The sequence below is a fragment of the Enhydra lutris genome, unplaced genomic scaffold, assembly GCF_002288905.1.
Source record: "Enhydra lutris kenyoni isolate GAN:26980312 unplaced genomic scaffold, ASM228890v2 scaffoldscaffold71, whole genome shotgun sequence".
Taxonomy (NCBI): Eukaryota; Metazoa; Chordata; class Mammalia; order Carnivora; family Mustelidae; genus Enhydra; species Enhydra lutris.
Window position 1 is genome coordinate 1,311,049 of NW_019154155.1, and position 27,438 is coordinate 1,338,486.

The 27,438-nt window shown below is 44.8% G+C and overlaps 1 protein-coding gene across 1 annotated transcript in view; it reads right to left on the bottom strand.

Annotated features, from left to right (window-relative positions):
- Positions 1–27,438, bottom strand: part of LOC111159917 (phospholipid-transporting ATPase IB) — a 585,941-nt gene that overhangs the window by 21,985 nt on the left and 536,518 nt on the right. The window contains exon 35 of the mRNA XM_022522597.1: positions 22,289–22,393. Within this exon, the coding sequence (XP_022378305.1) occupies positions 22,289–22,393 (105 nt within the window). The remainder of the gene's footprint in view (positions 1–22,288; positions 22,394–27,438) is intronic.

Sequence of the window (27,438 nt, forward strand, 5' to 3'; positions counted from 1 at the left end):
AAAAAAAAAACACAACCCAAACCCAGGGAATCCAATTAGAAAATGGGCAAAAGACACGAAGAGACATTTCATCAGGAAGGATATAGAGATGGCAAACAAGCACATGAAAAGATGTCAAGCACCATTAGCAATTAGGGAAATGCAAATTACAACCACAATGAGCTATTACTACACACTTACCACAATGGTCAACGTAAAAAAAAAAAAGTGACAACAAATGCTGGCAAGGATGTGGAAAAATTAGATCACTCAAAAATTACTGGTGGAAATATAAAAGGGTATGGCCACTCTAAAAAACATGGTTTGGCATTTCCTTAAAAAAAAACCAAACACATCACAACCTTGTGAATATACTAAAAACCACTGAACTAGATACTTTAAAAAGTTAAAGTTTCTGTATTTGAATTATATGTAAAAAGAAAAAAATCAGATAAACCTGAGCTATGTGCAGCCCAAACTACCACCCCACAGAATGGAAAAACAAAACAAAACAAAACAAAACAAAAATCTACCTAAATATTCAACTACCACAAACCCAGCAGTTGCACTCCTGGACATTTATCCCAGAGAAATAAGGACTTACGTTCACAGAGGAACCTGTAAACAAATGTCTACAGGAGTTTTACTCATAATAGCCCCAAGCCAGAAACCCAGATAGCCTGTAACAGGTGAACTGTCTAACAAAGTGTGGTGCAGCCATATCATGAAATATTACTCAGCGAGAAACAAGAAGAAATCACGCCCAATACGCAGGAACCTGGATGAGTCCCCAGAGAGTTATGCTAAGTGAAGAAAGGTCACTACACGTTGTACAACTCACGGATTAACATTCTTGAAATGATAAAATTACGGAAATAGAGAACAGATTAACAGCTACCCAGAGCTAAGGCAAGGGCAGAAGGTAGACATGGCTATAAAAAGATATGAAGATCCTTGTGGTGACGAAATGTTTCCTGTTTTGACTGCATCAATGTCGATTCCCTGGCCATGATACTGTTCCTATAGTTTTGCAAGATGTCCCTATGGGGGGAAACGGACTAAAGGCTACATGGGCTCTCTCTGTATTATTTCTTAAAACCACATGTGAAGCTGCAATGATCTCAAAATAAAAAGTTTAAACAAACCTAAAAACGTATGCGTTTCCTTCTATTTTGTGTTCTTTTGCAGTGCGAAGAAATGCTACCTCGCTGGGCTCCTCGAAAGGGGGTGGGAGACTCTCTTATCCATCTCTGGCAGCCGCCTACTCCAGGGAGAGGCCGTCCACCCCAGGCAGAGCCGTCTGACCTCATTAGCAGAGCAGGCGAAGTCCAATTTGAATGACAGCCCCCGCACATATGGAAACCATTACCTCATTTCGCGACTTGTAATGAGGTAGTGAGGCTCCCCTTCTACAAGGCTGAGTTCCGTGGTCCAGTCAGAAAGCCTATGAAAAGGTCAGGTCGGAGTCACGGGGCTGTTAGGAACAGATAAATTAGCAGGGCACCTGGCTGACCCAGCGAGGCCTGGGTGAAATGCCTTGTGGTGGGCTGAAAAGCCCCGGGTGTGCTCCAGTGAGGGAGGCGTAGCTCAGGCTCTGTGCGTTTCCTGATGGGGCATTTGGGAAAGGACAAAGCAAAAGAACTCAGGGCGGAAGCACCGTGCTGGTCAGGGAGAGGCGGCTTTCCAGGCTTCAATGTTCTGTGGCCCGTGCCATCTCCCTGCTCAAAATCATACACTGTATGCAGGACCCTGGCTTCCCTCAAACACAGTCCCCTACGATGCTTCCCCTCCCTCCCTCCCTCTGCCCCAGCCACACGGCCTTTCTTGTTTCTTGCCAGTCCCAGAACATTAAATTGTTTCCCACATCAGGGTCTTTGCTCTTGGCTGTCTCTCTGGGATGTTCTTCCCACGGTAGCTCTCTCCTTCAGGGCAGTCTTCCTCAGAGCATCCACTGTAAACCTCCCTGCCTCCGTACGCCCACCCCTAAACTTTGCTTTATTTTTCATCTCCCTTTTCACTCCAGAGTTTGTGTTTACTTTCAGTGCCCCACTGGAAGGTATGTTCTTGGAGGGTCAGTTCTCTCTCTTTCGTTCACCAAAACCAGTGCCCAGCACAAGAAAGATGTTCAAGGCTTGTTTGTGGTGGGATTGGAGAGATGAAGAATAATGCAGGTGAGCCAAAGTACAAAAGCAAAGACAAAGATGAAAAGGGCCAGGCCGAAGGGCCCTCGGTCTTTCTCCTTCCAAAGGCAATGCAGGCCCATCATCATCCTGGGGCAGGGAAGGAGCTGGCGTGACCTGCCAGGATCCAGTCACAAGGAGCTTCTCTGTAAAGAAGAGCGTTTCCTGGGCCACAGAACTACCAAGTCGACATTCTCATTCTGCCAAAGAAGGGTCAACACTCCTCAGACAGACACAGACCGGCCCAGAGTTACTTTCTTGTACAATGGAAATGGTGCATTTCAGCACAGGTCCAAAGTTCACCCTCACATGAAGTCTGAAAACAATGGCCTCATTTAAGGGTGTTAAATTAATGAAACAAGGAGGTCCTTAGACGGATGTGGTTTTAATGCCATGGTGGCCTACGTAGGCAAACCAAAGTCTAAGCTTGTAAATACCTCACGGTTATGAAATTGAAACCCAAGGACAACCAATCACAAACACAACTGGGCTTTTGGCGATAGCCAATCCATAATTTCCTTCCTTTGCAGCCGCCTTTTCTCTATGAAGCTCTCTCCCTGAGTTCCTTCCTGTCGGAAGCGCTCTTCAAACCACATCTGGTCTGTTGCTTCTGATTCAAACTGATTTTTGCTCAAATAGACTTTTTCAATTTTTAACATGCTTCAGTTAATCTTTTAACAGGGGCAAGTACGTACATGTGGCGAAGGAGGGTAGACACGCACTTGGGAGGGTGGAAAGAATATTTATAAAAAGGCAATGATGATTTTTAAAGGACTCGATGCTTATAGATAATAGCTGGAGATAGCACAGGGGCTGTGAAAGAACAGAGGGAACTGAAGCCAGGTATTAAGGACAGTTTTTGAACAATGAAACCTATTGGGTGAGAGTATAGTTAGGAGCTTTATCACGTAAAAGACTGAGAATCATCTGTGACTTGACAGAGCATCTAATGAAGGGAAAGACATAGCAGTAAGGGCTTAATAACAGTATTGTAATCAATTAAATTCCTTGAATGTGAACTTGTCTTTATATGTAAAATGATACAAGTCTGCCTCTTCGAGCTGAAGACCTGGGTCAAGTCTGAAATCACTGAGATTGTTCATGAACGTGAGTTTCTTTTAAAAAAGCAAACTTTCGGGGTGCCTGGGTGGCTCAGTGGGTTAAAGCCTCTGCTCTTGGTGCAGGTCATGATCCCAGGGTCCTGGGATAGAGCCCCACATTGGGCTCTCTGCTCAGAGGGGAGCCTGCTTCCCATCCCCTCCCACCCCGCCTCTCTCTGCCTACTTGTGATCTCTGTCAAATAAATAAATAAAATCTTTTTTAAAAAAAGCAAACTTTCTTGTAGGCCCATGAAGCTGCAAATTAATTACAGTGAAAGTAACTGTCCCCATACTTTGCTCCTCCTCTCCTAGGACCCCTACAATACACACAGCATCTGGGGCTCCACAATAGACACTGGGCTTTACAAATTCAAGTAAGAATCCAAACAAACAATTCAGAGTTGGCCCCAGGGTCCCCCTGACTCAATTGTCAAAGTAAGGAAAGGTAAGCTTCAGTACCGATTAACCTCCTAAACACTAATTAAAGATAATGAGGGATCAAGGTACCTGGCACAGCCTGACCTCTGTGTTCTCCCAGTATTCACAAGAGTCAGATGGCTCATGTGAGTCTCACAGAGAGGAAAAGCATAAAGTAGAAGCAGGTGGCTGCATCATATGGTCTCCCTGGGAAAAAGGCACGGCCCAACTGGTGGGGAATACAATAAATTCTCTTTATGAGAATTACAGGGCGGAAAATGTGCAGATCTCGGCAGAGGGTCTTTGCTGATAGGACTTCAGACCGTGAGTGAGTCACACCAAGTTTGGCCCAGCCCTTGGAGAGAGCTAGAAGCCTTCAACAAATTATCTTTTAAACTAGAACATTTGATTCATGTTTTTGAGGGGTTTAAAGTCCATTCTGGAACAAGATGGGGCTGTGTGTCAGTAAGATGTTAAAGAGGGGTGAATGAATTCACGATCGTGTATACTCTGGAGTCCGGCCACTCCACTACCAACACTGGGAAGTATTCTCTTCTACCCTTCTTCTACCTCATCCCACATGGAGCAGTGTGATATTATCACTTAGGTCCTAGGTAGAGCCAGACAAAGCCACTGGAAAAAGTCATCTTGTGCCTCCAAGCTTCCTTCTCTTTGCCAGTGAACGTGCTCTAACGAGGTGTAGCACGGGGCCTAGGGTTCCTACCTGTGTGTGGCTGCCATTCCCTTTACTTGGGAGTCAACGTCTTTTCCCAGCTTCGCAAGCAGGCACTGGGGTCCGGGGTCTTCATTCTCACGGCAGAAATGGCATCTGAGGCATGGGACACCAAGGGACAGTCGGCCTACACAACGCCCTGAGGCTGACACCCACACTGAGTTGGCCAGGGCTGGACACACAGGGGCTTCAGCTGGGCCCTCCTCAGGCACTAACCTGAGTCAGGGCCCCATTAACTAGCTGAGCTGCTTTGGAGTTGGAGCTAAAAATCTCATTTTCCATAATCCTGTATGGAGACTCACAATTCTGTTTCCTGTGGCCAAGTAGCTGGGCTAAGTACCTGAAAGTGTCTCTTGAAAAATGTCTTCTTCATCCAAAAGTAAAAAAAAATCCACATTCTTCAGCAGAAAGTGACTATAAACAGTGGGTTTTTAAATCAGCAATTTCAAGAGAACAAGTGTGCAATAACTGTTCAAGGGAGGCCACACCTGCTGGAAAATTCTATGTGCAACAAGCAGGAACCATACCACAGCTGCCTTTTAAAATTTGTGTGTTGATTGCTAAGGTAAACAGAAAAGGAAAATTAACATTCAGTTATCTGGTGTCCTTTGAAGGCTGTCAGATTGAGAACCAGACCTGGGCTGCAGAGGGCTGGGAAATGTGACCCCCCCAACTCTATTTGGCTGGTGGTCATGGATGGTCTTGGCAACCCATCGAATCCTCTCAGCGTTTCCTCTTCAAAGAAGCCTCTTCAGGGTGAACATGGGGAGGGAGGCAACACCACACAGACTTTGCCAGGGTCTTCTTTCATTACTTCCAAAGCAGGATTTACTGAAAACTGATAGGCCCATGGATAGACAAGGTTGAAAGGGCTCTCCAGGGGTCAGGTCCTTGCCTTCTTCCAGGTAGAACAGCTGCTAAAATTGCCTGGCATTTCTGGCAAACCATTTCTTTCCCAAGTACAAAATGAGATGATTGTCCACATCCTTGCTTGCTCATGTTTTCCAGGTTAGAGAAGAGCTCTCATTGAAAAGGCTCACCCTGATCCCACAGTATGTGGCTGCTCTGACAGGTCTGGCCAGATTACCTTACTCTTGGTTCCTAGCAGTCTGTGGAAAGATTCATGGCAACGATGTAGGGATAGCGTTAGGAAAGATGTGGTAGAAAATAAAACTACATGAGGCACAGGACGGGGAAAACATGTTTTCCTTCTCTTTCCCAGTGGAAAAAACCTTTGGATTATGTTTTTTTTTTAAAGAATGAATTGGATGTTTGCAGTTAATTTTTCGTATGTTATTACTTGGCCTCTCTCTGGGTCATCCATGAAAATGGTGAAATAGTGAATTAAAACCACAGTTTATCTCCAGTGTTAGATGGTGTGCTTCCAGAATGGAGAAAGCATACAGGACAACACTACAGTCTAAGAGAAAGATGCATCTCTGCTCTAGAAATGATGCAATTTTTTTGAGACGAACAACAGTCTTCAGGAGGTTAGTGAATCCCCTAAAAACCGAACGCAAAACGGACACGTAGAGGGACAGGGCATAGCTTTCATCAGATGATCAGAGGTCTGAAGTGGACATGTTACTATTTTCACCAACATCCACATCTTTCCTCCCCTGCTGAGGAGCATGCCTTGCCAGAGTGACACCCTGCTACCCCAACAATCCCATGTGCATGGACTCTGGTAATCCAAACCTAAACTACGCCCCACAGCACTTCCCCGACTGTAAGAGTTTGCACAGCATGGCCCCTTCCCCTTCCAGAAAGACAGAAACTTGTGAACTGCTTGCTTGGCAGGTTGCTTCCAACGGTTGTGAACAAGGTTGATGTGGGTGATCTCCCTGGGAATCAGGACAGGGGCTAGAGCAGACTTCGTATCAAGTGTTAGAGCAAAATGAAAATGCGGAAAGAGTCTGGGTCCTGGTGTCATTCCTGGCCAGGGATCCAACCACCATGACTGGCCTCCAGCAGGAGGTTCAAATTGGACAAGCTGGGATGTCTCATGACCTGAAGGGTGGTTTGAATTAGAGCCTGTCTTATTTGCAATGGGAAGCAGCCTCTACGGATAGAAGATTTCTTGTTCTAAAACAATTACAAGCCATTGGTGCAAGGACAGACTTGAAGGAACCAAGAGTGTATGCCCAGGAAAGCATCAAGGAGAGTAACGTTAACCTGAAAGGGACTGAAGAGGACAAGATGGGACTTGGCTATTCATTCTTGGCCATGTGGCCTTGAGATACATCTTGTGGTTATTAGTTGAAGTACAGTTTTTGGATACAATTCATAATAGTAATCTATGTTTTACCATCTTTTTCATTCTTGTAACCAGCATATGTTATTTATAGCTGATTTGTTATAGGACAAATAACATCTATGTTATATAAACAGCTACCCATTAGGTGTTGTCTGAGAAACTACATTTCCCATGTCAGCAGGGCTAGGAAGTCCTTGGGGCTGGATGTCAGCCTGGGGTGGGGGTGGGGGTGGGGACATTACCCTAAATTTGCATATTTGCTTGCTTTGTGCTTATCTGCCAGGCAGTTAGTAACCTAGAAATTTCCTCTTCTCCTCAAAAAGGGTGTGAAACCACTATAAGAGAGCCTTTTTGTAACCCAAGTTGTTCTAGAGCAGGGGAGTGAACATGCATGTCCTGACACAGCCCCATATGACAGAGGAATTCTGGGCACAGCTTTACCTTGTTTTTGTACAAACTGTAGAGACATTGATGAAGAAGGGCCAAGTGGCTCTTTTTAATATTCTCTACTCATGAGATCTCATTCAATAACTACTTCTAATTAGTGAGACTTTTAATGGCTCCCTGTGGCTCAGAGAATAAAATGGCAGCCTCGTCATGGGTCACATGATTTGGTTCTTACCTATTTGTCCAACGTAACCTTTCACCACCACGGTGGACTCCCGGCCCCTCATACTGAAACTTTTCATTGTGTTAGGAGAACTCTGCAGAGTTATTCTCTGCAGCCAGAATCCCCTTCCCCTGCTTTACTCCCTGTGAACAAATTCTAATTTGCACTGGGCTCTCCCCTCCTGACAGTCTCTCCATCATTCTCTTAAAGCACTTTGCACATTGTATTCCCATTCTCTATCTGCTCATCTGACATCATCACTTTACTCTTCTCCTATTTCTTCATCACCTAGCAGGATCTCTGGCAAAATGCAAGGCTCAGTACATGCTCTTGCCTGAATTAGCATCAGCACAAAGGATGACAACTTTGGCATCTCTGAGTGAGTGAATAAGTATGAGCAACCATGTGTGGAAACTTCTCAGAAACTCCACTTTTATCCAGGCTGATCCCTGAAGCTTAGGAAGAGAATGAACCAAGGTTCTGTCAGAGAAATCTACTTTTATAATGTGACCTTCAACAACAGGATATGCCTACTCACAGACATTTTAAAAAAATCATGAAACTACTTGTCAGCAGGGGTATTGTACAAAATGTTTGTAAGAGTTTGGATGTAAATGGGTAATGGTCTATAGAAACAAAAAGAGGGCACTTGGGTGGCTCAGTCAGTTAAGTGTCTGACTCTTGGTTTCAGCTCAGATCATGATCTAATGGGTCCTGGGATCAAGCCCTGAATCAGGTTCTGTGCCCAGCAGGAGTCTGTTTGAAGATTCTCTCTCTCTCCCTCCGTGCCCCTCCCACCACTTGCAAGCACGCATGTGCGTACTCTCTCTCTCAAAATCAAAATAAGTCTCTCTCACTAAAATAAATCTTTAAAAATCAAAACATAAAGAAAAAAACTCAAAAAAAGAAAGGAGCTTGGTGTCCTGTCCTGCTCACAGATGGGTGGACACAGGTTTGGGAGAACAAATGATAAACTTCACTATAAATTCAATGATCAGGTTTTTCTTTTATGATTTCATTTTCTTTTGTTGTTCTTGTAAATGGCAGATATTCTTTTGTTCTTGTGAGTGGTAGAAGCTGATGAGAAATGCGTACACACACACAGACACACACACATATACACACATCTCAGTTGTTAGAAAGGTGAAAATATTTGTTATGGACACTAACATGAACAGTGGCACAGAAAATCAAGATGGGTAAACAGAAGGTGCATCTCAGAGCCTGTGCAACATTTCTAATGATGTCATAAGTTGGACGTGTTCCAACAGAGCTATAAAAGAACAAAAGTCAGAAAACACAAAATCTATGCATGGTTTAAGTATAAGCTGCTGTGCTCAAGAAAGAAATTAATGCAAGGAATCCAGCAGTGACAGAACAATGAAGTAAACTTGATGGAATGATGTGGTTGTGTCCTTTGAGAATACTACATAAAAAGGAAGAAGAAGAAAAAGTTGCCTAAAGGAACAATAAGAACCGAGCATCTAAAGTACATAAATGAGGACGTCTGCTGGGCCTAATGGAAGAAATCCCCAAAGATCCTCATGGAAACTCTTTATCTGGAATCAGACAGTGCACTTTTCCCAGAGACAGTCCCCACAAAACAGCACAAATGCAACTCCATTATTTTTGAGGCTGCAAGTGTATTTCCATTTCTCCATACTGAAGAAACTAAAGGGAGAAACTCTGAGGAACAGCAGCGAAGTGGTCTTCAGCCAGTCAACCGAAGACGGCACGGTTTGCACGTATAAAGCAGCAGAGGTCAGAATGCAGAGGACACACGTGGCTGCAGCCCTTCTCTGGGTTTTCCAACAAGAAGCTCCCTGGGCTCCTACTCGGAAAGTCACCGCGTCTCCAGCGCTCCAGCACACAGAGCATCTGTAGTCAAAGAATACAACCGGCAACATGGCGGCTACCACCCACTCCTCCTTGCTCTCCCTGAGTGCCTCAGTGTCTTCTGCAGCCAGTGCAAGACTCTGCCTGAATGGAGGGCGTGGAAACGGCTTTGTCTCCAGCCTGTGGCAACTTGGATATTTCTTCAATCTTCAAGAGATGTGCGAGCATGGCAGAAAGATGACAGCATGGACAATGATCCCCAAGTTGCAAGTGACAAAAGCACTATCAGCAAGTTCCTGTCCTTAGCTTTTTTTAGAAAAGCAAATGCTTTCTGAACAGGTAGGATATAGCCAGGACGATAAAAGGTCTTGGTGACATACCAGTGCTTTAATAAACAAAACAACTATCATTCTAGAAATACATGGAATAGCTAAAATTTTTTCCATCTGAAATCTTGACTATTTGTGATGAACCGGAAAAAAAGAACTCTAGGGCAGAACTGGAAATTCTTTATTCCACCACTGATGGAAAGTTATATTTATCCATAAATTCAGAGAGGGTATGTAAAAGTTTCACTGTTATACTTTTTTAATTTAAATGCCAAAAATTAAGTTAATCATTTTATATTCCCTAAACTATATGTGTAAGTGACATTAAAATAACTACATGTGTTTTACTTTCTCTAAAGTGTATATTCTTACCAGAGTCTTCAAATTTTTTGATGAATGTATGCTTCTGGATATTGTGATTAAACTGAAATACAGGGATAATATATGCTTTCAAAGTTACAGCACTGCTTACTATTTTTCAATCACTAGTTTTTATAGATTTTACTTATTTATTTGAGAGAGAGAGAGCGTGTGAGGGGAGGAGCAGAGGGAGAGGGACAAGCAGACTCCCCGCTGACAACAAAGACCAACACGTGGTTAGAACTCAGGACCCTGAGATCATGACCTAAGGCCGAAATCAAGAGTAAGACACTTAAATGACTGAGACACCCAGGTACCCCTCAACCACTAGTTTTTAAGTTGCATTCTCTATACATGATATATTTTTAAAAACATTTAAGACAAAAACCTTTAAATATTTCATGTAATGCACAGCAAACCTTAATATATTAAAAGCTACTAATGTTTCCAAGTTAACCTCCTTCTATAAAAATTTCAAATTAAATTTTTTTATATTCAACTATATAAATAGGTCACTTATTAGAAAGGTTGTAATTATATATTGTCACTCTTAAAAAAGCATTTTATGTCCATTATATATAAAATAATACTGGCAATTAGCCTATTCTGTTTCAAGTGCATTACTTGGCCATATTCATGTCTGCATAAGTCAGTTATGTAACAAGAGAACAATCAATATCGGTGAGGCTATTTTAGAGAATTTTAGTGCTTATGTAAACTGTTGGCTGCTTCTTCATATGACTTGAGTCATTTATAAGAAATGTAGGCAAATTTACATAATTGATATAAATTATTTCTGTATTATTTCTATTTCTATTTAATAATGATTACTCAATTATTGAGCAATACATACTTATATATTATTATTTATATTGTCTTACATAGTAAGCAAATATATTATTAAACATAAGAACCAAAGAAAATAGTCTAAGGTTATGAGGTGAACCATGTAACATTATTTTTTTTTTAATTTTATTTTTATTTATTTGAGAGAGAAAGAGAGAAAGTGAGAGAGCACAAGTAGAGGGGATGGGCAGAGGGAGAAGGAGGGAGAAGCAGAATCCCCGCTGAGCAGGGAGCCTGATGCAGGGCTCCATCCCAGTACCCTGGGATCATGATCAGAGCCGAAGGCAGAAGCTTAACCCACTGAGCCACCCAGGTGCCCCAACGAAACACTATTAATATGGCAACTGATCTTTGTACATCAGGGCTTTTCTCAATACGGCCAAAAGAAAACAGAAAAAATTTGGATAAGACATCTGTCCTCCATAAGACTTACTTCAAATTTCTGTCATTCTGAAAAATCATCTCACTGTTAAACTAATTGACTTTAAAACAAATGTGTTAATTTTAACTGCTATAATGAATTCATACTAAAAAAGTACTTTTTTACTTTTTTGTATTTTCATATATATATATATATATATATATATATATATATATATATATATATTTTCACCTAACGTTTGAAGAATGGGAGTCTATGGCTTTTGAATAGCATGGCAATCACGTATTTTACAGCATTGGGTCATGCATCTCTCTTGCTTAAGCCCTTTCCATGGCTCCTGGTGCCTGAAATCCTGACCCTGTATCCTTATCCTGGCCCCTCGGGTGACTGAGCCCCGTACTTTGTAAGCACAAGCCTGATCACCAACTCTTCGTGCCGTCTGTGATGCATCCTCCCCAGATCTTTGTTGGGTTGGCTGTGTGTTTTACTTAGGTCTCTAAGTGTCGTCCTGAGAGGCTTTCCTGACACACAAACCCATTCATTCCTCCACGACAAACCTCTGTTCCATGTTCCTCACAGTGGTCATCACTGATTCCCTTGTTTACTTGTTGGTTTGTTCGCTATTGCCCTCACTGGTATGTGAGCTCGAACACGGTGGGGACCCATTGTTTCATCCCATGCCACACCCTGGCCTGGCACCTCTTCGGTTTTCAGTAAATGTCTGCTGCATGGTGAGTAAATGACTTGTCCCGTATTAAGCCAAACACTGATTCTATTTGCTATGAAGCCAACATGTTTACTCATTAGCAAGTGTGAATTCCCAATTACCACCTCCTAAGGTGCCTTGAGCCAATCCTAATTGCTAGGGCAAGAGAATAAACACTGAATAACCACATTATCACTGCCTTGTTAGAAAGGGAAGACATAATTGCGACTCACTGAATGGCTAAACCACCAACACTGTCAGATAAGTAGTCATTCCTGTGTCCTGGCCTGTGGACGCATTTCCTCTTCTGTGCACTTGAGAGACACATTCATTTTCTTCTTCTGCTCTTATTAATAGAGAAATTTCTCCCAAAGTTCAACAAACCCATGCTAAATGCAGCAATTCCTGCCACAATGATCATCTCTGAGCGATAACTTTTACAAATTCCCTGAGTTCTCGACTACAAGGTCAATGGTGTCCTCCTATTCACCTGCAGCAAACGGCCCCTAACTGGCTTTCCAAGTGCCGGGCACAGAGATGGCAACCACCGCACCTTGCCACAAACCCACCCCTGGCACCTGGGTGTGCGTGCTCATATCAGCGCTGCGTACAAAAACACACCCAAAATAAACAAAAAAGGTCCAGCACTGCCTCTCAAGTTCTTTTCACCTCAAAGTCTAATACATCCAGCGGATTCCATAATTCTCTTAAAGGCACTACGGAAGCACCTTTGTACCTGTACTTCTGGGGTGCTAGGAGGTCTACCCTTCTTTCCTCAGCCTCCCTAAGGATTTAGGAACGGCCCATTGAGAAACGAGCAGAGGAATGTGGGTTCCTGGATCATGTTTAAATTGTAACTGGATTTCAGAATGGATGTTCCTGGCCATCCCTTTTCTGCTGGCTGGAACGCTTCACCATCACAGCTGGAGGGAGGGAGGAAAAGGGAGTCACACTAAAAAGCAGACACTCACTGATAATGAAGTACAAAAGCGATTAGCTAAGATCTTCTCAAAACCTCCAGAAGAACTAATCTCTGCTTGGAATGTGAAATATCACTATTCAAGTGATAAGACCTACACTGTGAAAAAATATTATTGAAAAACTTACCCCTGCATGCTTTTATTGTTGTTCAAATGGGTTAAATAAAACTGACTTCCCAAAAAAAAGGGGAGGGGATTAGAATATTTCATACTGCTTTACAAGGCATGCGACGAGCTATCAGCACTAGTGACTGGCATTAGCCTCTCAAGTAAAAATGATTTTCGAAAAGGGGCCTGTCGGCCAATAGAGAGAGCTGACATTCAACTAACCTAAGCCCTGATGGGCAAAATAAATGGGCTCAGGTCATCCTGGACACAGAGTCTAAGGACATGTTACCAGCATGTCAAGACCTGACACTGACCTGCCTCCAGTGAAGTGAGCCAGCCCATCAGCTCACTTCCCAGAAGCGAGTCAGACCAGGGTTTCTTCATCCTCTCCCAGAGACTGAATAAACATTCGGCAATCCTTTCATTACAGCAACGGCCAGTGGCTCCGCTCCTGGGATGTGGAGCGCAGCTAATGAGCCACTCAAAGGGGAAACAAGAAGTCCTTTACTTGCTTCGTAACATAGGACAAAAGGTATTTATAAAAGTTTTCTTAAATTATTAAACAACAACAACAATCCCAAAGGCACTCAGGATTTACCATCTGTAAAATAACAGAGACCCAATTATTTTCCGTTGACACAGGAGGCTTAGGCATTAGGTAAATGCTAATTAGGTGTTTTACTTCCCTAGGAGTTGATTTTCCTCATCCTCTCTCTTTCCTGTGCCCAGGATGCAAACAGTCACCAGAAATCCCCATTTGGGTAATCCAGTGAGCCTTTCTGTAATTTCCTGCGCCGTTTACTCCCTTTGTTCTACTAATGCATTTCCTCACCTGTTCTGAGTATTTGTCAGCAAGGCGCAAGTTTCCCTGGGCTTGCGTGAGGGTGCCGTGGACTCTCCCACTGTTCTAAGAACCTTGCCCTGTGGTCTCTACCACCATCGCTGCGTTCTTAGGCTTTGCGCCGAGTTCTTCCCTACACGGGATTAAATCCACTCAATTAGTTTCTTTCATAGACCATCCTAGTCTCCATTAAGGTGCTTCTGGCTGGAAATCATCTTCCTCAATAAGGCTTTTCTTTTCTGAGTCCTATCAAAGCAGCTGAGTGTCTTTGTGGACTCCTTTGTATTTGCCCCGAAGTTGACAGACTGTTTGATTTCCGTATTCCTGGGGGGGGGGGGGGGCAGTCTCCTGGTTCTCTCTACATTTAGGGATGGATAAGGTACCAATGTTCAACTATTATTTTTTGGTTTCCTTGGAGTTCTGCAATCGACGTTACCAAAGTGGCAGATTTTGACCTTTTCCTGAAGCTCCCAATCAGATTCCTACTCTTAGGAAGCTACCCCTCCTGGTCTTTCTGGGGGCTCCACTGCTTTCCACACAGGCTGAGATGCAATTGGAAATGCAAGCACTTGGGGAGGTCTCAATGCCCTGACTTTGCTGAAGGAAGCCTGGAGTCAGGGATGAGGGTCTGGCTTCTGACTTTGCTTGTGTGATGCCAGGGGGAGAGGTGAGCCCACCTTCTTGAGGCTGAGCCCCTTTTCTGCCTAGGAGTAAACTCATTCACAGCATGTGGTGATAATCATTGTGAGAAAAAGAAAATGGGCATAACTCCTGTTAAGCCCATGGCATTAAAAACAAGGAAGAGGGGCACCTGGGTGTCTCAGTGGGTTAAAGCCTCTGCCTTTGGCTCAGGTCATGATCCCAGAGTCCTGGGATCGAGCCCCATATTGGGCTCTCTGCTCAGCAGGGAGCCTGCTTCCTCCTCTCTCTCTGCCTGCCTCCCTGCCTACTTGTGATCTCTGTCTGTCAAATAAATAAACAAATAAATAAAACTTTAAAAAAAAAAAAAGGAAGAGACGGGGAGGAGGGTGGGGGTGCACCTTGGGATTAAAAGAAATTTAAAAACACAGCAACCAAAGGTTACATGTGGCCCTTGCCTCGATCCTCACACAGACCTAATAAATCCCTAACAAGAGGCTTGGGAGGACCCAGAAAATCTGTTTACAGACTGGGTGTCAACGGATACCAAGGAATTATTGTTAATTTTTTAGATGTGATAATAGGCACTGCAGTTACAGTGTTTATATGTAGTAGCATAATATGTATTAACAGACAATCCATGTTAAAATGTAGGATGTGAGACTTAGAGCAACATCCTGAAGTATGTGAGGGTGAGATGTGAGGCTGAGGATTTCCTTTGTAAGCGTCAGTGAAACCCAAACGGGGCCGAACGAGAGCTAGATGAAGCGGTTGTGGCAAAATCTGCGCCCCGAGGATACAGGAGTTCTTTGTATTAGGTGCCCTACTGTTGTGTATGTTGAATATCTGAATAACTGAAAAAACTTTCAAAATGAATAAAGACAGGCCAGGCAGACATTATCTTAGTGGTGAGAAGTCAGACAACTCAGTCATGTCAGAGAGTGGTCTGGAGGTGGAAGCATATGTCCTCAGGACTGCAGGTTCCCCCAGCACAAGGTCTGTTTCATTTGTTCCTGAGGACCCAGAGCACAACCCAGTACCGACACTGTTGTCTAAAACCAGCCAACAGAGAAGGGCCAAGAGGCAGCACCAGAAAAGCATGACCAAGCTCGGGGAGGGGCAGCTTGGGAGGGCAAGGGGAGGCGGGAGGCCAGAAGAGGGAGAGGAGGAGGACATGTCTGTGTGGTCCCAGTCTGTACAAAGTTGGGCTGCTAATAGGAAAGGTTCTAGACCAGGGAGTGGCAGGAATAGGGTTATGCTTTGGAAACAGGCTCGGCTGTGTGGAGGGTGGAGCGAGGCAGGAAGGCACCACAGCAGGGAGACCAGTCAGGGGGACAGTAGGGCAAAGAAGCCACTGACCCCAGGAACGGTGCCGGTCTCAGGGCTGCAAAGATGGCCTGTTTCAGAGTCCTGGCATCCTGCTGCACATGGCAGCAGAGAGGGGACAGGATGATGCGGAGAGGGTGTCTGAGGTACTGTGGCAACTTGTCACTGGGGGGGGGGGGGGGGGGCGGAAACTCCAAAGGAAGGCCTGGGCCTCAAGAGAAGATGGCCAGCTCGCCCGAGATGTGCTGCGTACAGAGAGTCTGGGTGTGGGACACAGCTGGCTGGGAACATGCTCTTCTTTGCAAGGTGGACTTAGTGAATGCAGGAATCCAAGGCTGACTTGGGCAACTGTCAGGATTGCGAACTCTCCCCCATGCTCCTGACCCCACATTCACTGTGGCTTCTTCATGCTGCTCTGGTGTGCCTGGGACTGGGCTAGATCCATGCCCTTTGCCCCAGCCAAGGGGGGCATACCCTGATGAGGTGACCAGTGTGTGTGCTGTACGTATGCTCTAAGAGCACTGGGGAAAACCCACATGTGTTAGAAGCTGAAACTTGGTATTCAGCTTCCATGTTATGGGACAACATGGGGGTTACCACTGCCCGAACGTCTTCATCTGCTACAGATTTAATATGTACTCTTTCCCTTAAAACTCCAAGACACTGGGGCGCCTGGGTGGCTCAGTGGTTAAAGCCTCTGCCTTCAGCTCAGGTCATGATCTCAGGGTCCTGGGATCGAGTCCCGCATCGGGCTCTCTGCTCAGCAGGGAGCCTGCCTCCTCCTCTCTCCTCTGCCTGCCTCTCTGTCTACTCGTGATCTGTCTGTCAAATAAAAAAAAAAAAAAAAAAAAAATCTTTAAAAAAAAAAACTCCAAGCCACTTGATGATGAGAAAGCTAAAGTTCAGAGAAGTTAATAACCCAACCAAGGTTACACAGCTGAGTGAGTGGTGGGGCTCAGAGCCCTGCTCAGGTCTGTTTGTCTCAATGCCCTGTGCTCTTTCCTCTGCTTCATGACACAGTGATGGAAAAAATGCAGCTGGAAGTGAAATAAATCTTAACCAGGTGTTGGGAGCAGACATTTGCCACCTGGCCTGGAGAAGTTTGCTAAAATGATGCCATAATTTCCTATCCTTTTAGCTAATAAAAAACTAATAGATACTTTAGGGAGGAGAAGGGTGGAAAGGGGAAACAAAGGGAAGACAGAGAGACATGAGCTGACAACAGTCCAAACTAGAAGGAAAAACTATTCCTTCTGAACTGATACAAAGTCTACCTTGGGGAAATAAGATATCATCAAGCTGGTGTGTCTCCTACTTTGAGGGTGGCTTGCATTTATCTTTGACTCAGCAATTAAACACTTTTGACCTGGGAGGTGTGACAACACCAAAAAATTTTTAAACGTTATTTTATTTTATTTATTTTTAACATTTTATCTACTTATTTGTCAGACAGAGAGGGGGAACGTGAGCAAGAGAGCTTACAAGGAGGGGAACAGTGAGCAGAGGGAGAAGCAGGCTCCTTGCTGAGTGGGGAGCCTGCTTTGGGGCTCCATCCCAGGACCTTGGGATCATGACCTAAGCCGAAGGCAAAGGCTTAACCAACTAGGCCACCCAGGCATCCCTAAACATTATTTTAAAGATCAAAGTATCTCTGTTTAAAGCTCAAAGCATAGTGGCTACTCACCTCAAAATGTATTGGGGAGTTTTTTTTTTTTTAATTTAATTGGTTTTTAGAAGAGCACCAGGTGAGTGCCGCCTGGAATGGAGGAATGATCGTTGGTGTGTTTGAAAATGGTGCTGATATGTTTCAGGCTCTGGCCTCTATTTTTCCACTGATAACACTCCATTAGGATTCCCAGATGGCTGGCTTGGACCCGTGCCCCGCCTATCTGCACAGCGGTAGCCTTGACACAGGCGCTGTGTGAGCCCAGGCTGTGGCACCCAGACACAGGAGTGAATCAAGTTTCCCTCCTGAATCCCCAAGAGGCAGACAGGCTGTCTAGATTACCCTGTGTGTGCCGGCTGGGCCCTGCCTTCACAGAGCCCATGTATCAGCATTCATGAGGACATAAAACCAAGTAAGAGATTCAGTGATCACTCACTGTAAGGCAAAGACCAGTCACCCGGCTACCTTTACTGAGGGCACAGAGTAAACTGTACTCCGGGGAAGCACTTAAGTGAAAGAGAATCCCACTGCCTTGCTGGTGAAAGCCAAGGGTAGCAACCAGAACTCCTTAACCTTGAAACTGGAGAAAAATCAGCAGGGACCTAACCACCCCCATCCACCCCAACAACTGTGATGAACAGAAGGAAGTTCTAAAACAAAACAAGGGTCTCCTTGTGGTTTATTTGGATTAAATATAACTAGAAAACTCAATGTTTTCATCAAATATATTCACCTTGCTTCCTGACTGCTGTAATACCCAGAATACCTGAATATCCTCTACTTTGCACTGAGGAAGAAAAACAATTTAAAGGGGGAAAATTTAGTTTGTCAACCTTACATGACATCCTGGACATTTAAAAAAATTATATTTGTAAAGGTAAGTGGCCACCGGTAGTTTTTCTTCCACCAGAGGAAAAATACAGTCACATGAGTTACACTTTAGGAATAAAGAAGGAGAGGGAGAAACTACTACCAAAACATTGAAAGAAAGAATTCTTTCCTTAGCTCATTTTTTGAGACATGTGCAAGGTGCTGACATGCATGATAGATTCTATTCTGGACAGTAGGGATATCTCTTGGTCAAGTTTTTTGTGGAAGATGGCTTGGGGAAAGGTATTCTGAACAATACAAATATTAACAAGGGTCTAGTGTTTGTGAGGTACACAGACAATACACCAAGAAAAATGTTTCATCAGGAAAAGACAAAAGACAAAATGAAAACATTTCTGTTTGCCACCTGAAGCATTTTTTTTTCCCTGTACTTTCTCGATATCTCAATCATAAATCTCATCTTTTCTCTTTATCAGCTTTTATTCTCTAAGTCATGAGTACAGGCTTAATTGTGCATAAATGACACACGTTCATTTTGAAAGACAAAATTTACTAATGCAAAAGTGCAGGAGTGTGCTAATGAAATTTTCATGTTTATCAAAATAATAGAAGAATTTGGGGCTTTGACAAGATCAATAAAATGGTAAGTTGAAGTATTTTATTGCATGGATAAAGGGCATAGGGGAACACTTAGAATTCCTAGCTACCGTTGAAATTGTAATTGCAAATTTGGCACGAAAGGGCTTTTTTTTTTTTTTTTAAGATTAATGCATAAAAATTTTTGTTCTATTTCTTACGAGTACATTCCTGAGAAAAACTGCTCGACTATTTGCCGGTGACTTGGACCTAGGTTTTATGACTTGGCAGAGTGTACTAAAGGGGCCTTAAGGAAAGTTTTCAGCATTGAGCTGCATAGCTGTCCGGTGGTTAGGGATGTCGAGCACACCTGGCGAGCAGAGGCCCTGGAAGGCAGGGTCGGTGGGAGGACTAGCTCCCAGCCTTACTCAACTTTGTATGGGGAGGCCATGCTTACGTCCCACGCATCTGTCCATCTGTGACTCTGTTAGCTCTGTTCTGAAGCCGTGAAGTAAGTGGTCCCCTCATGACGGGCCGAGTGGCCGCTGGCCTCTCTCTCAGCAGCGCTTCATGGCTACTCTTAACGTGGGCCTACGCAATGGGCTCCAGCTGCCCTGCACAGAGAATGCGGGCTCACCTTCCTCTCCTCCTCACCAGCTCACTGGGCTCTTGCAGTGCCAGTCAGCCAACAAATATTTACAAAGTGTTTACTATGCACCAGCCTAACAGCAAAAGAGAGATGCACGAGCCTACTGAAATATTAGATGGGGGTGGGATTAAGGAATGGGACATGTGAGGAGAGAGAGAAGTACTCAGGCTCCCTCCAGGAGGGTGTCTCTAAATCATTACAAGGAGGAAGGGAGCTGAAGGAACCTCCCCACCCACCCCAGGCCCTGGGCTACCCTCCTCCACACCTCCCCCACCCCTCCCCCGCACCAGAGCTGCCCAGGAATCCTGGCAGGTGTGAAAGAAGCAAATAAAGGTGATAAACCAACAGATGTGAGGCCAAGCAGGACAAAATCAGAGCAGCCAGTCCCACTATCTAGTTTGCAAAGGACCACCCAGAAAATCTGGGAGCAATTAGGAGGGAGAAAAAAACAAACAGTGGTGGTGGTGGTAGTGGTGGTGGTGGCGGCTGGGCGCTCTGAAGCTGATGGGAAGCAGAGATTACACAAGTGAGCAGGGCAGGACACTGGGACTAGAGGAGCCCCAGTCAGGAGGTGGGGGCGGGGCACACTCATGTTTCATGCACCGTGGGTACAACTACGAGGTTGCAAAATTGACAAAGCGATCAGAAAACAGATTTTAAAATGCAGACGGTAAGAGACCACACTTAAACTGTAATTATCTTCCGATATTCACTGGAACATTGAAAAGTGAGTTGTGAACAGGATACGTGAGTTTTAAAAATTCCATTCTTTTTATCAACAGTGAGGAGGGCGCATATCCCCCTGCCAAAGTGAAGGCTAGCAGCTGACACTCTGCATTCCAGCCACGGGTCAGGCAATATGCCGCGCTCTGTGCATTGTTTCATGAGCCCCAGCCTTGCTTCCCCCACATACTACTCTTACTGCTGCGGATGAAGAGACCATCCCACTGTAGGAAATAGCTTGTCCAAGGTCACATGGCTAAGCAGCAGCTGAGCCAGAACTGAAACACGGGCTCCAGATCCCTTGGGGCGAATTGCACCAGGGCACACAATCCCACTGGGCACCCCCCACACACAGGCTGCTCCCTCTGACAGAAGCACGCACTCATCACTTCTGTCTGCTCACCTCCTCCAAGCCCTGTTTTCCATCCCGTGCCCCATGTGAAGCCCTTCACCTCTCAAGCCGGATGGCCTCCCAGCTTGCTGCCTCCTCTCAGTGCCTCCCTGCTCCCCACCCCATGTCCAGCCCTATTAGCTGGCGGGGCCAGAACCAAACCCTGACCCACATCAGATCAAACATGGCAAAGCGCCTTCCTATGCCACGTGAGGTGCAAGGTTTTCCTGTCCAACGTTGCATAAAAGTTTTAGAATTTGGCTTTGAAATTCTCCTTTGACTTAGAAGTTACCCATGATCTCTCAGCAGCTACTGTGTGTGAGTGAGCATTCTTGAGATCTAAGAGGACCTGGGAGTGGTTTTCAAAGAAGCCCAAACCCCGTATACTTAATAAACCTAAGTGGTTACTAAAATTGATCTGCATTTTGTAGAGTTTTAAGCCTTTATGAATTTCAATTTGCAGAGGCTTCTCCCTATTTTTAGAGCTTATGAACATTTTGGGGGGGGGGTCCAAGAATTTTGTAAGTCCTTGAAAATCTAGTAAGTGCTAAGCACTATGCCTAAAGTATCTAACAGAGAGCGCCGGCCTTGGCCGTGGGCTGCCCGGTGTAATGGTTCTGTATAGACCTGCTTCAGGCCCTGCCGCTGTCCCCATACACTCATGGCTTTCGGTTATTAAAGACAGTGGGTTTTGTCCTGTTGACAGATTATTTTTTAGAGTGACGAGCACAGCTGCCATGTAACGGATGCTAATGGACTCGCTTATTAAAAAATGCCATAAACAAATACAAAAACCACAACTTCAGCTATGGACTCGACCACCCCTCTCCTAAAACATCTGCAGTAATTTAAAGCGATATTCCTAATACTTCTCAAAATTCAGATTCTCTTAAAAAGAAATGTCTTTCTCTTCATTGCTTTGAAAGATGGTATGAATAAACAGAATAAAACAAGACACACAGGAGGGGTCTCTAGAAGTGTTCAACTTGTAGGTTTCTGTTTCCCTGGCAGGTAGATACAGACTTCCTCCGAAGCATTTACAGGACAGCTGTACTCATAATCTTCCGGACATGCCACGTATTTAAGACGGCGATGCTCAACTGTTCTTGGGTCCAGGTAGACTTGGTAGTATATGGGCTTTAACTAAATGCAATCTAATAACATTATAACAAAAATGATTAATCAAAAGCTTTTCTCATACCCAACTTAGAGACGGGGAGGAGGCGGCCAAGGGTCTACCACAAATAAGGGAAGGAAACGATAACATTTGTCTCTCTGAACTAGCCTGGACGTTCACATGATAGTTTTCTCAACCCAAGCAGAAAATCATAATTCATGAAAAGGAAAACAAAAAGGCCCAGGTATACTTGCCATGAACTATATATAACAAGATTGACATGAATAACGGGTGTCATTTGGCGCACAAACCTTCACGGTAGATACTCATCCTCTAGTCTAATAACTGGCCCTGGTTTCAAAAGGCCTAGCTTTTAAATACTCTGTGGTAATATAACTAAAACAGAACTTGTCCATGTCAGGGTAGTGTTGCTACTATTTCTGTTTTCTACATGTGCATTGTTTTACCCGGACCCAATAAAAACCCCAGCTTTACCTGGGGACAGACTAGATTTCATGTGACCACGGAGAAAATGTAATTTAAATCTCCCTATGACGGTATTCTTAGAGAATAACCAAAACACTTAAAACAGCAGTTCATGCTCACATGGAAAACTGAGAAGAGAAACAGAAAGCCGGGAAGGAAATGTAGGGAGAAGGGCCGGGAGGACTGGTGCTCCCCACACACTCGGTCGGAGCTGGCCCACCTCTTTCCATTACTGTCCCGAAGCATCGCCTTCCCCATCACTCTGGACTTCGTCTCCAGCTCCTGTACCTCCTCCAGCAATGTTTTTTTGCAGGTATGCTTGGCCCTGTGTCACAAGGAAAAGACAAAAAGCACATGACACATGAAACTTACACAGCTGTAGAGACGGTTGCTCCCTTTGGGGCCATCTCTGGATGCCCTTTGAGGCTGAGGCTGCGGCTTTGGACATCACGGAACACTCTTACTGTCCCTGCGTATGGCCACGGTTCTACTTTCATAACCTGGGAAGCATCCCAAGTTTTGAGGAACACACTTGGACCATGAACCTCCTAAGTTACCCCACATCCCTCAAAGAACACCGCTTGATGCTGAAAGCCTGGGGATCTGGCTGAGGACCCCCACCATACAGACCAAAGATCCAGGCTCACGGATGTTCACAGGTCTATTTCTAAAGGGTTCACTGCAGGATCTGGGAACCCAGAAAGATCCAGGCTCACGGATGTTCACGGGTCTATTTCTAAAGGGTTCACTGCAGGATCTGGGAACCCAGAGGATGCTTTAAATCCTTCCCCTAGTGGATATATGCAGGTCCCTTGGCCCCAGCCCCTGTGATCACAGAGCCCCAGGTGAGTAGTTTGTTCTCTTTTTAGCATGGAAAGAGACACGGTCACAGCAGGAATGGGATTTATAGTGCTGGAGTTCACGCTCCTCAAGTCAAACCGTGCATCTGAAATTTAGGGTCAACACAAATATCCCGGCACAGCTTTTCCACCCTTCTCTTGCAGAGACTTACCATTAGGGCCCATATTCGTGGGCCCCCACAGAGTAAAACAACTGAGGGAGTAACGAAAACAAGCTGGCCTCTTGACCACAGCTGAAACCTCAGCCTGGTTCCATTACGCCCCTTGAACTGTAGGGATAGCTGCCTGCACCCTTTTTCTGGTAAAATGAAGAATACCTCACAAACGTTCAAATAAGCGGCTGATCTAGGGTCTCCCTAAAGTTGAGACTACACCCAGAGCTCCTGGTTGGAAAGGATACAGTTGAAGAAAGGCGGTTAGCTGGACATGGGTATGAGACGGGAAAAGAAAAACTCAAGAAGCAAAAAGGCTCCAAGCTTAGCAACACAGGGCAGTTTTCCTTGTTACGAGAAGCTTATCATTCTTTTCAACGCGAACAGATGTGAAGGCCCTGTTAAGGACCAGAACTCAAAGACAGAAGATGAACAAACATGGAGCGTCTCTGCGAGGAAGGGAGAACCGTGGAATGGGAACATTCGGGAGATGGGAGCTGTTTCAGGGGAATCACATACGCCCGCCCACCCTCCACCTTCAAGGGAAGAAAGTCTGTTAAGATAATGCCCAGTCATCCCCTAACACTCCAAGTTAATCTATAATGGAGTATTAGCCCGAAGACACTGTATATGCGCCTGCCATTCCTTTCCTCCAAAGTAAACACGAGCACTTGGCCGCACAGGTTTTAACACATAATACCTTAATTACACCAAGCCGAGTCCGGGGACTCAGTAGTGATAACATTCCACAGTTCAAAGCAGAGGCGGTGGAATTTTAATTTAAACAAGAAATGAGAAAACATTTAACGTTTTGCTGGAGACAGGCAAAAATTTTACACTGTTCCGTATTACTGAATATGCTGCGCCCCCAACTTTCATCTCATGGGCTCACGGGGCTAGAATGGTACCAAGACAACCAGAGTCACAAGCCACACTCCAGCCTGCTGGAGCCTCCAGGCCCCAGGAGGACATGCGTGCCGGTCCTGAGGCTGAGTGTGTGCTCGGTTTCAGGGCCCTCCTCGCTCCACCACTGTCCTCCCCTCTTTCCTCTGTCTTCCTCCCCACACAGAGCAAGCAGGGCTCCCCAACCTCTGGAACAGCCCTCAGAGTTCTCTTCTGGGCTGGGTGACAAGGCATCATCAAGAAATAGGCTAGGGACAGGAAGGCTGGGCCAGTGGGTGCAGGGCCCTGGAAATGTATACCTTAGGCCAAGGGAGAGAGAATCTGGCCCATTGCATCGAAGCTGCTGGTGTGGGCTCATTCATAAAGTCACCCCAGAAGGAAATGATCACCAGGCACTGTGCATGTTCTCCGTGGATGAAACTCATCTGTGTCCAAGAGTTACTCAACAATTTCTTAGTATTTCCACGAGGCGAGCTCCCACAGGCTAGCCTGGGAACTTGACCACTATTTGAGAACACTGGCTGGTAATGCTGGGGACGATTCTGTGAGTCCTTCTCTGTGCGGCACTGGGGTAGAAGCAATGTTAGCAGTGCAAAACCACTTTCTCAGCAGCCTTTATCTAATAAAGCCTTAATTAGATAAATGATCCCCCCTCATCAAAGTCCACATGTGAAAAGCCAGTCTTTGAGCATTAGCCACTGGCATGCAATTTAGGTCTCACCAGGAGCTGGGGTTTGGTTTGCTCAGCCACAGCTGTGACAGAGTGAGCCCCATTATCCATGAGCGGCTTATCCCCAGTGGCCCAGGGCTGCTCCATCTAACCCGCGTCAAGAAACCAGATGACTACAGAAGGGGCAATGTGGGGCTGCTTGGCCACTGTCAGAGTTCGAGAGCATCCGGGAGCCTCCAGGGTAACTCCAGGTTAGGAAGGACTTTTAAAATAAGTGGATTGGCTCAGATTTTCATCTTTTTTTTTTTTTTCCTGGAAGCTTTTTTCCTCAACTCTTTCTTTTGCATGGAAAAGTAGCAAGTCAGAAGGAGACCTTAAATTCTAAATGTGGATAAAAATGTAAATACGGTGTGCTTCATATGAACTTATTGTAGGTAGAAAGCTTTTTTTACAAAAATATCAAGACTCATTTGTATACAGAAATTTCATATTACCTTTTATTTCCATTTAACTGCCTATCTGGGATTATAATAAGGAAATGAAGTCATTCTGGAAGTGCTGAACGTATTGTGTGTTGACGGGTAAAGCATAAGAGATACAGTTAGATAAAAGGAGATTGGTTCCTGTGTTCAGTGGCCTTGAGATTTATATTATTTTTGTAAAGCAACTAACGGATTTCTCCTAAATGAGAATGAGTACACGGCAGCTTACCTAAGAATGCTGTCATGGGTAAATATTTTGGAAGTGTGTAAGCTAAAGGATATTAAAGTAGTTCTGGGCAATTTAAACTTCATGCTCCTCATAAAAATACTCATTAGCCAGGTATCACATATAATCAATCAACATTTCAGTAAAAGATGTGTTAGTTTGGTCCCTCGTGAAAATTATGGTTGACAGGATAAAAGAGTAGCTACTTTATGGTGTCCAAATCTGACTTAAGATAGTCTAGTAATGGATCTTCAAGCAGAAAGCTGACAGACTTCATGGAAAAAATGACTAAATTACCTCATGCTGAGTTTCTTTCTTTCTTTCTTTTCTTTCTTTTTTTTTTTCCTGACTCTGAAGAGTCTAGGTCCTAAAATGGGAGAGAGGGACTGGACAAAGTAAGGGGGGAAATGCAGAAAGAGAGCAGCTCACTTTGTTAAGCGCTTCTAGAAAGACACATGAAAAGGTGGGCCTGCGGGTCTGTTAGTGTTTAAAAGCTCTTTCAAAGTAGTTAACCACTAAAATTCAAAACAAGACAAGAGGTCTGTAAGACTGGTGCAAGGCTGAGAAACAAACTGAGGATTTTGGAGGGGAGAGGGTGGGGCGTTGGGTTAGCCTGGTGGTGGGTCTTATGGAGGGCATGTATTGCATGGAGCACTGGGTGGGGTGGATAAACAATGAAACTTGGAACACTGAAAAAATTAAAAAAAATAATAAATTGGTCCAAGGCAAGATGAGAAAACGTAACCGTCCTGTGAACTCGGCCCCATGTCGCTGTCATGGCACAGGCCATTCGCGGCCCTGGGATTCTGGTTCACTTCATTCAAACTCTCCATGGACATCCAAGGAGAGCCAGAGCACATCGTGTTTCAATAAAGAGTTGACAGTTGGAACCAAATGAAGAGTGGCTGTGGACAATCAGGTTCATGTTTTTGCTCAGTGTGCAGGAAGGGAAAACAGAACACGTTCTGGGAAGCAGAAGTTCAGAAAGAGAAATCACAGGTCACCTGGGTGGCTCAGTGGGTTAAAGCCTCTGCCTTTGGCTCGGGTCATGATCCCAGGGTCCTGGGATTGAGCCCCACATCGGGCTCTCTGCTCGGCAGGGAGCCTGCTTCCTCCTCTCTCTCTCTCTGCCTGTCTCTCTGCCTATTTGTGATCTCTGTCAAATAAATAAATAAAATCTTAAAAAAAAAAAAGAAAGAAAGAAAGAAAGAGAAATCCCAGTCCTGGACGGTGGCCTCGGCAGAGGTGAGCAACTCTGAGTCTGCTTCCACCTCCCAGAGAAGCCTCTGAAATTTACTGGACCCAACAACATCTATTTCAGGCTGGGAGTATAAGATAAGATAAAACCTGGGCCCCATGATCTCAGGGAAAATTCCCAGATAAGCTGGCCAGATGCTTGTCTTTGAGGACAGTGGCGACTCTAATTTAGACATTAAATGTGTATTAAAAATTAAGCATGTACTTTGGGCAAATACTGCCAGGGAGAGCCAATGTAGTCCATCCATTCTCCCTGGTTTCCCTAAATAAAACCAGACAAAAGTACCTTTCTGTAAGTGCCTCCGGAATTGAGTAGGAGTCTTCCCAGCTCAGCCCAAAGCTGCTAGAAAAGCCCACTGCTCTTGGGAAGGGCTCTTCTCTGGGCTTGTCCTGGGCAGGAGGCAGCAGGTAGGACAATGCCCAGGGTCTGCCACTGCTGGCCCCTGACCAGCACCTCCTTCGTAGTGCCTGGTCCCTTCTCCTACCTGGCTGGCAAACTTCTCGCAAAAAGTGACTTGCACTCTTTCCATATGGTGGAGCTGGAGGCAGTGTCCTTGAATTTATCCTTGCTAAAATGTAAATGTTGCTAGTTTTATAATACTAGGGGAAACCAAAAACAAGTCCTGTTTGAAGGAATAATTTGCTTCATTGGTGATTGGTAAGTTTTACTTGGAATAGACTGGAAAAGATCCAGAAGACTGACAGGAGATGGAGACATTATAATCTGCAACCACTTTTTTGAAAGAGTAGAAAGCTACTGCTGCTAAAGTCTCACTTGGCAAATACAGAGACTCAGTAAACATATTTTTTCGGGATGTTA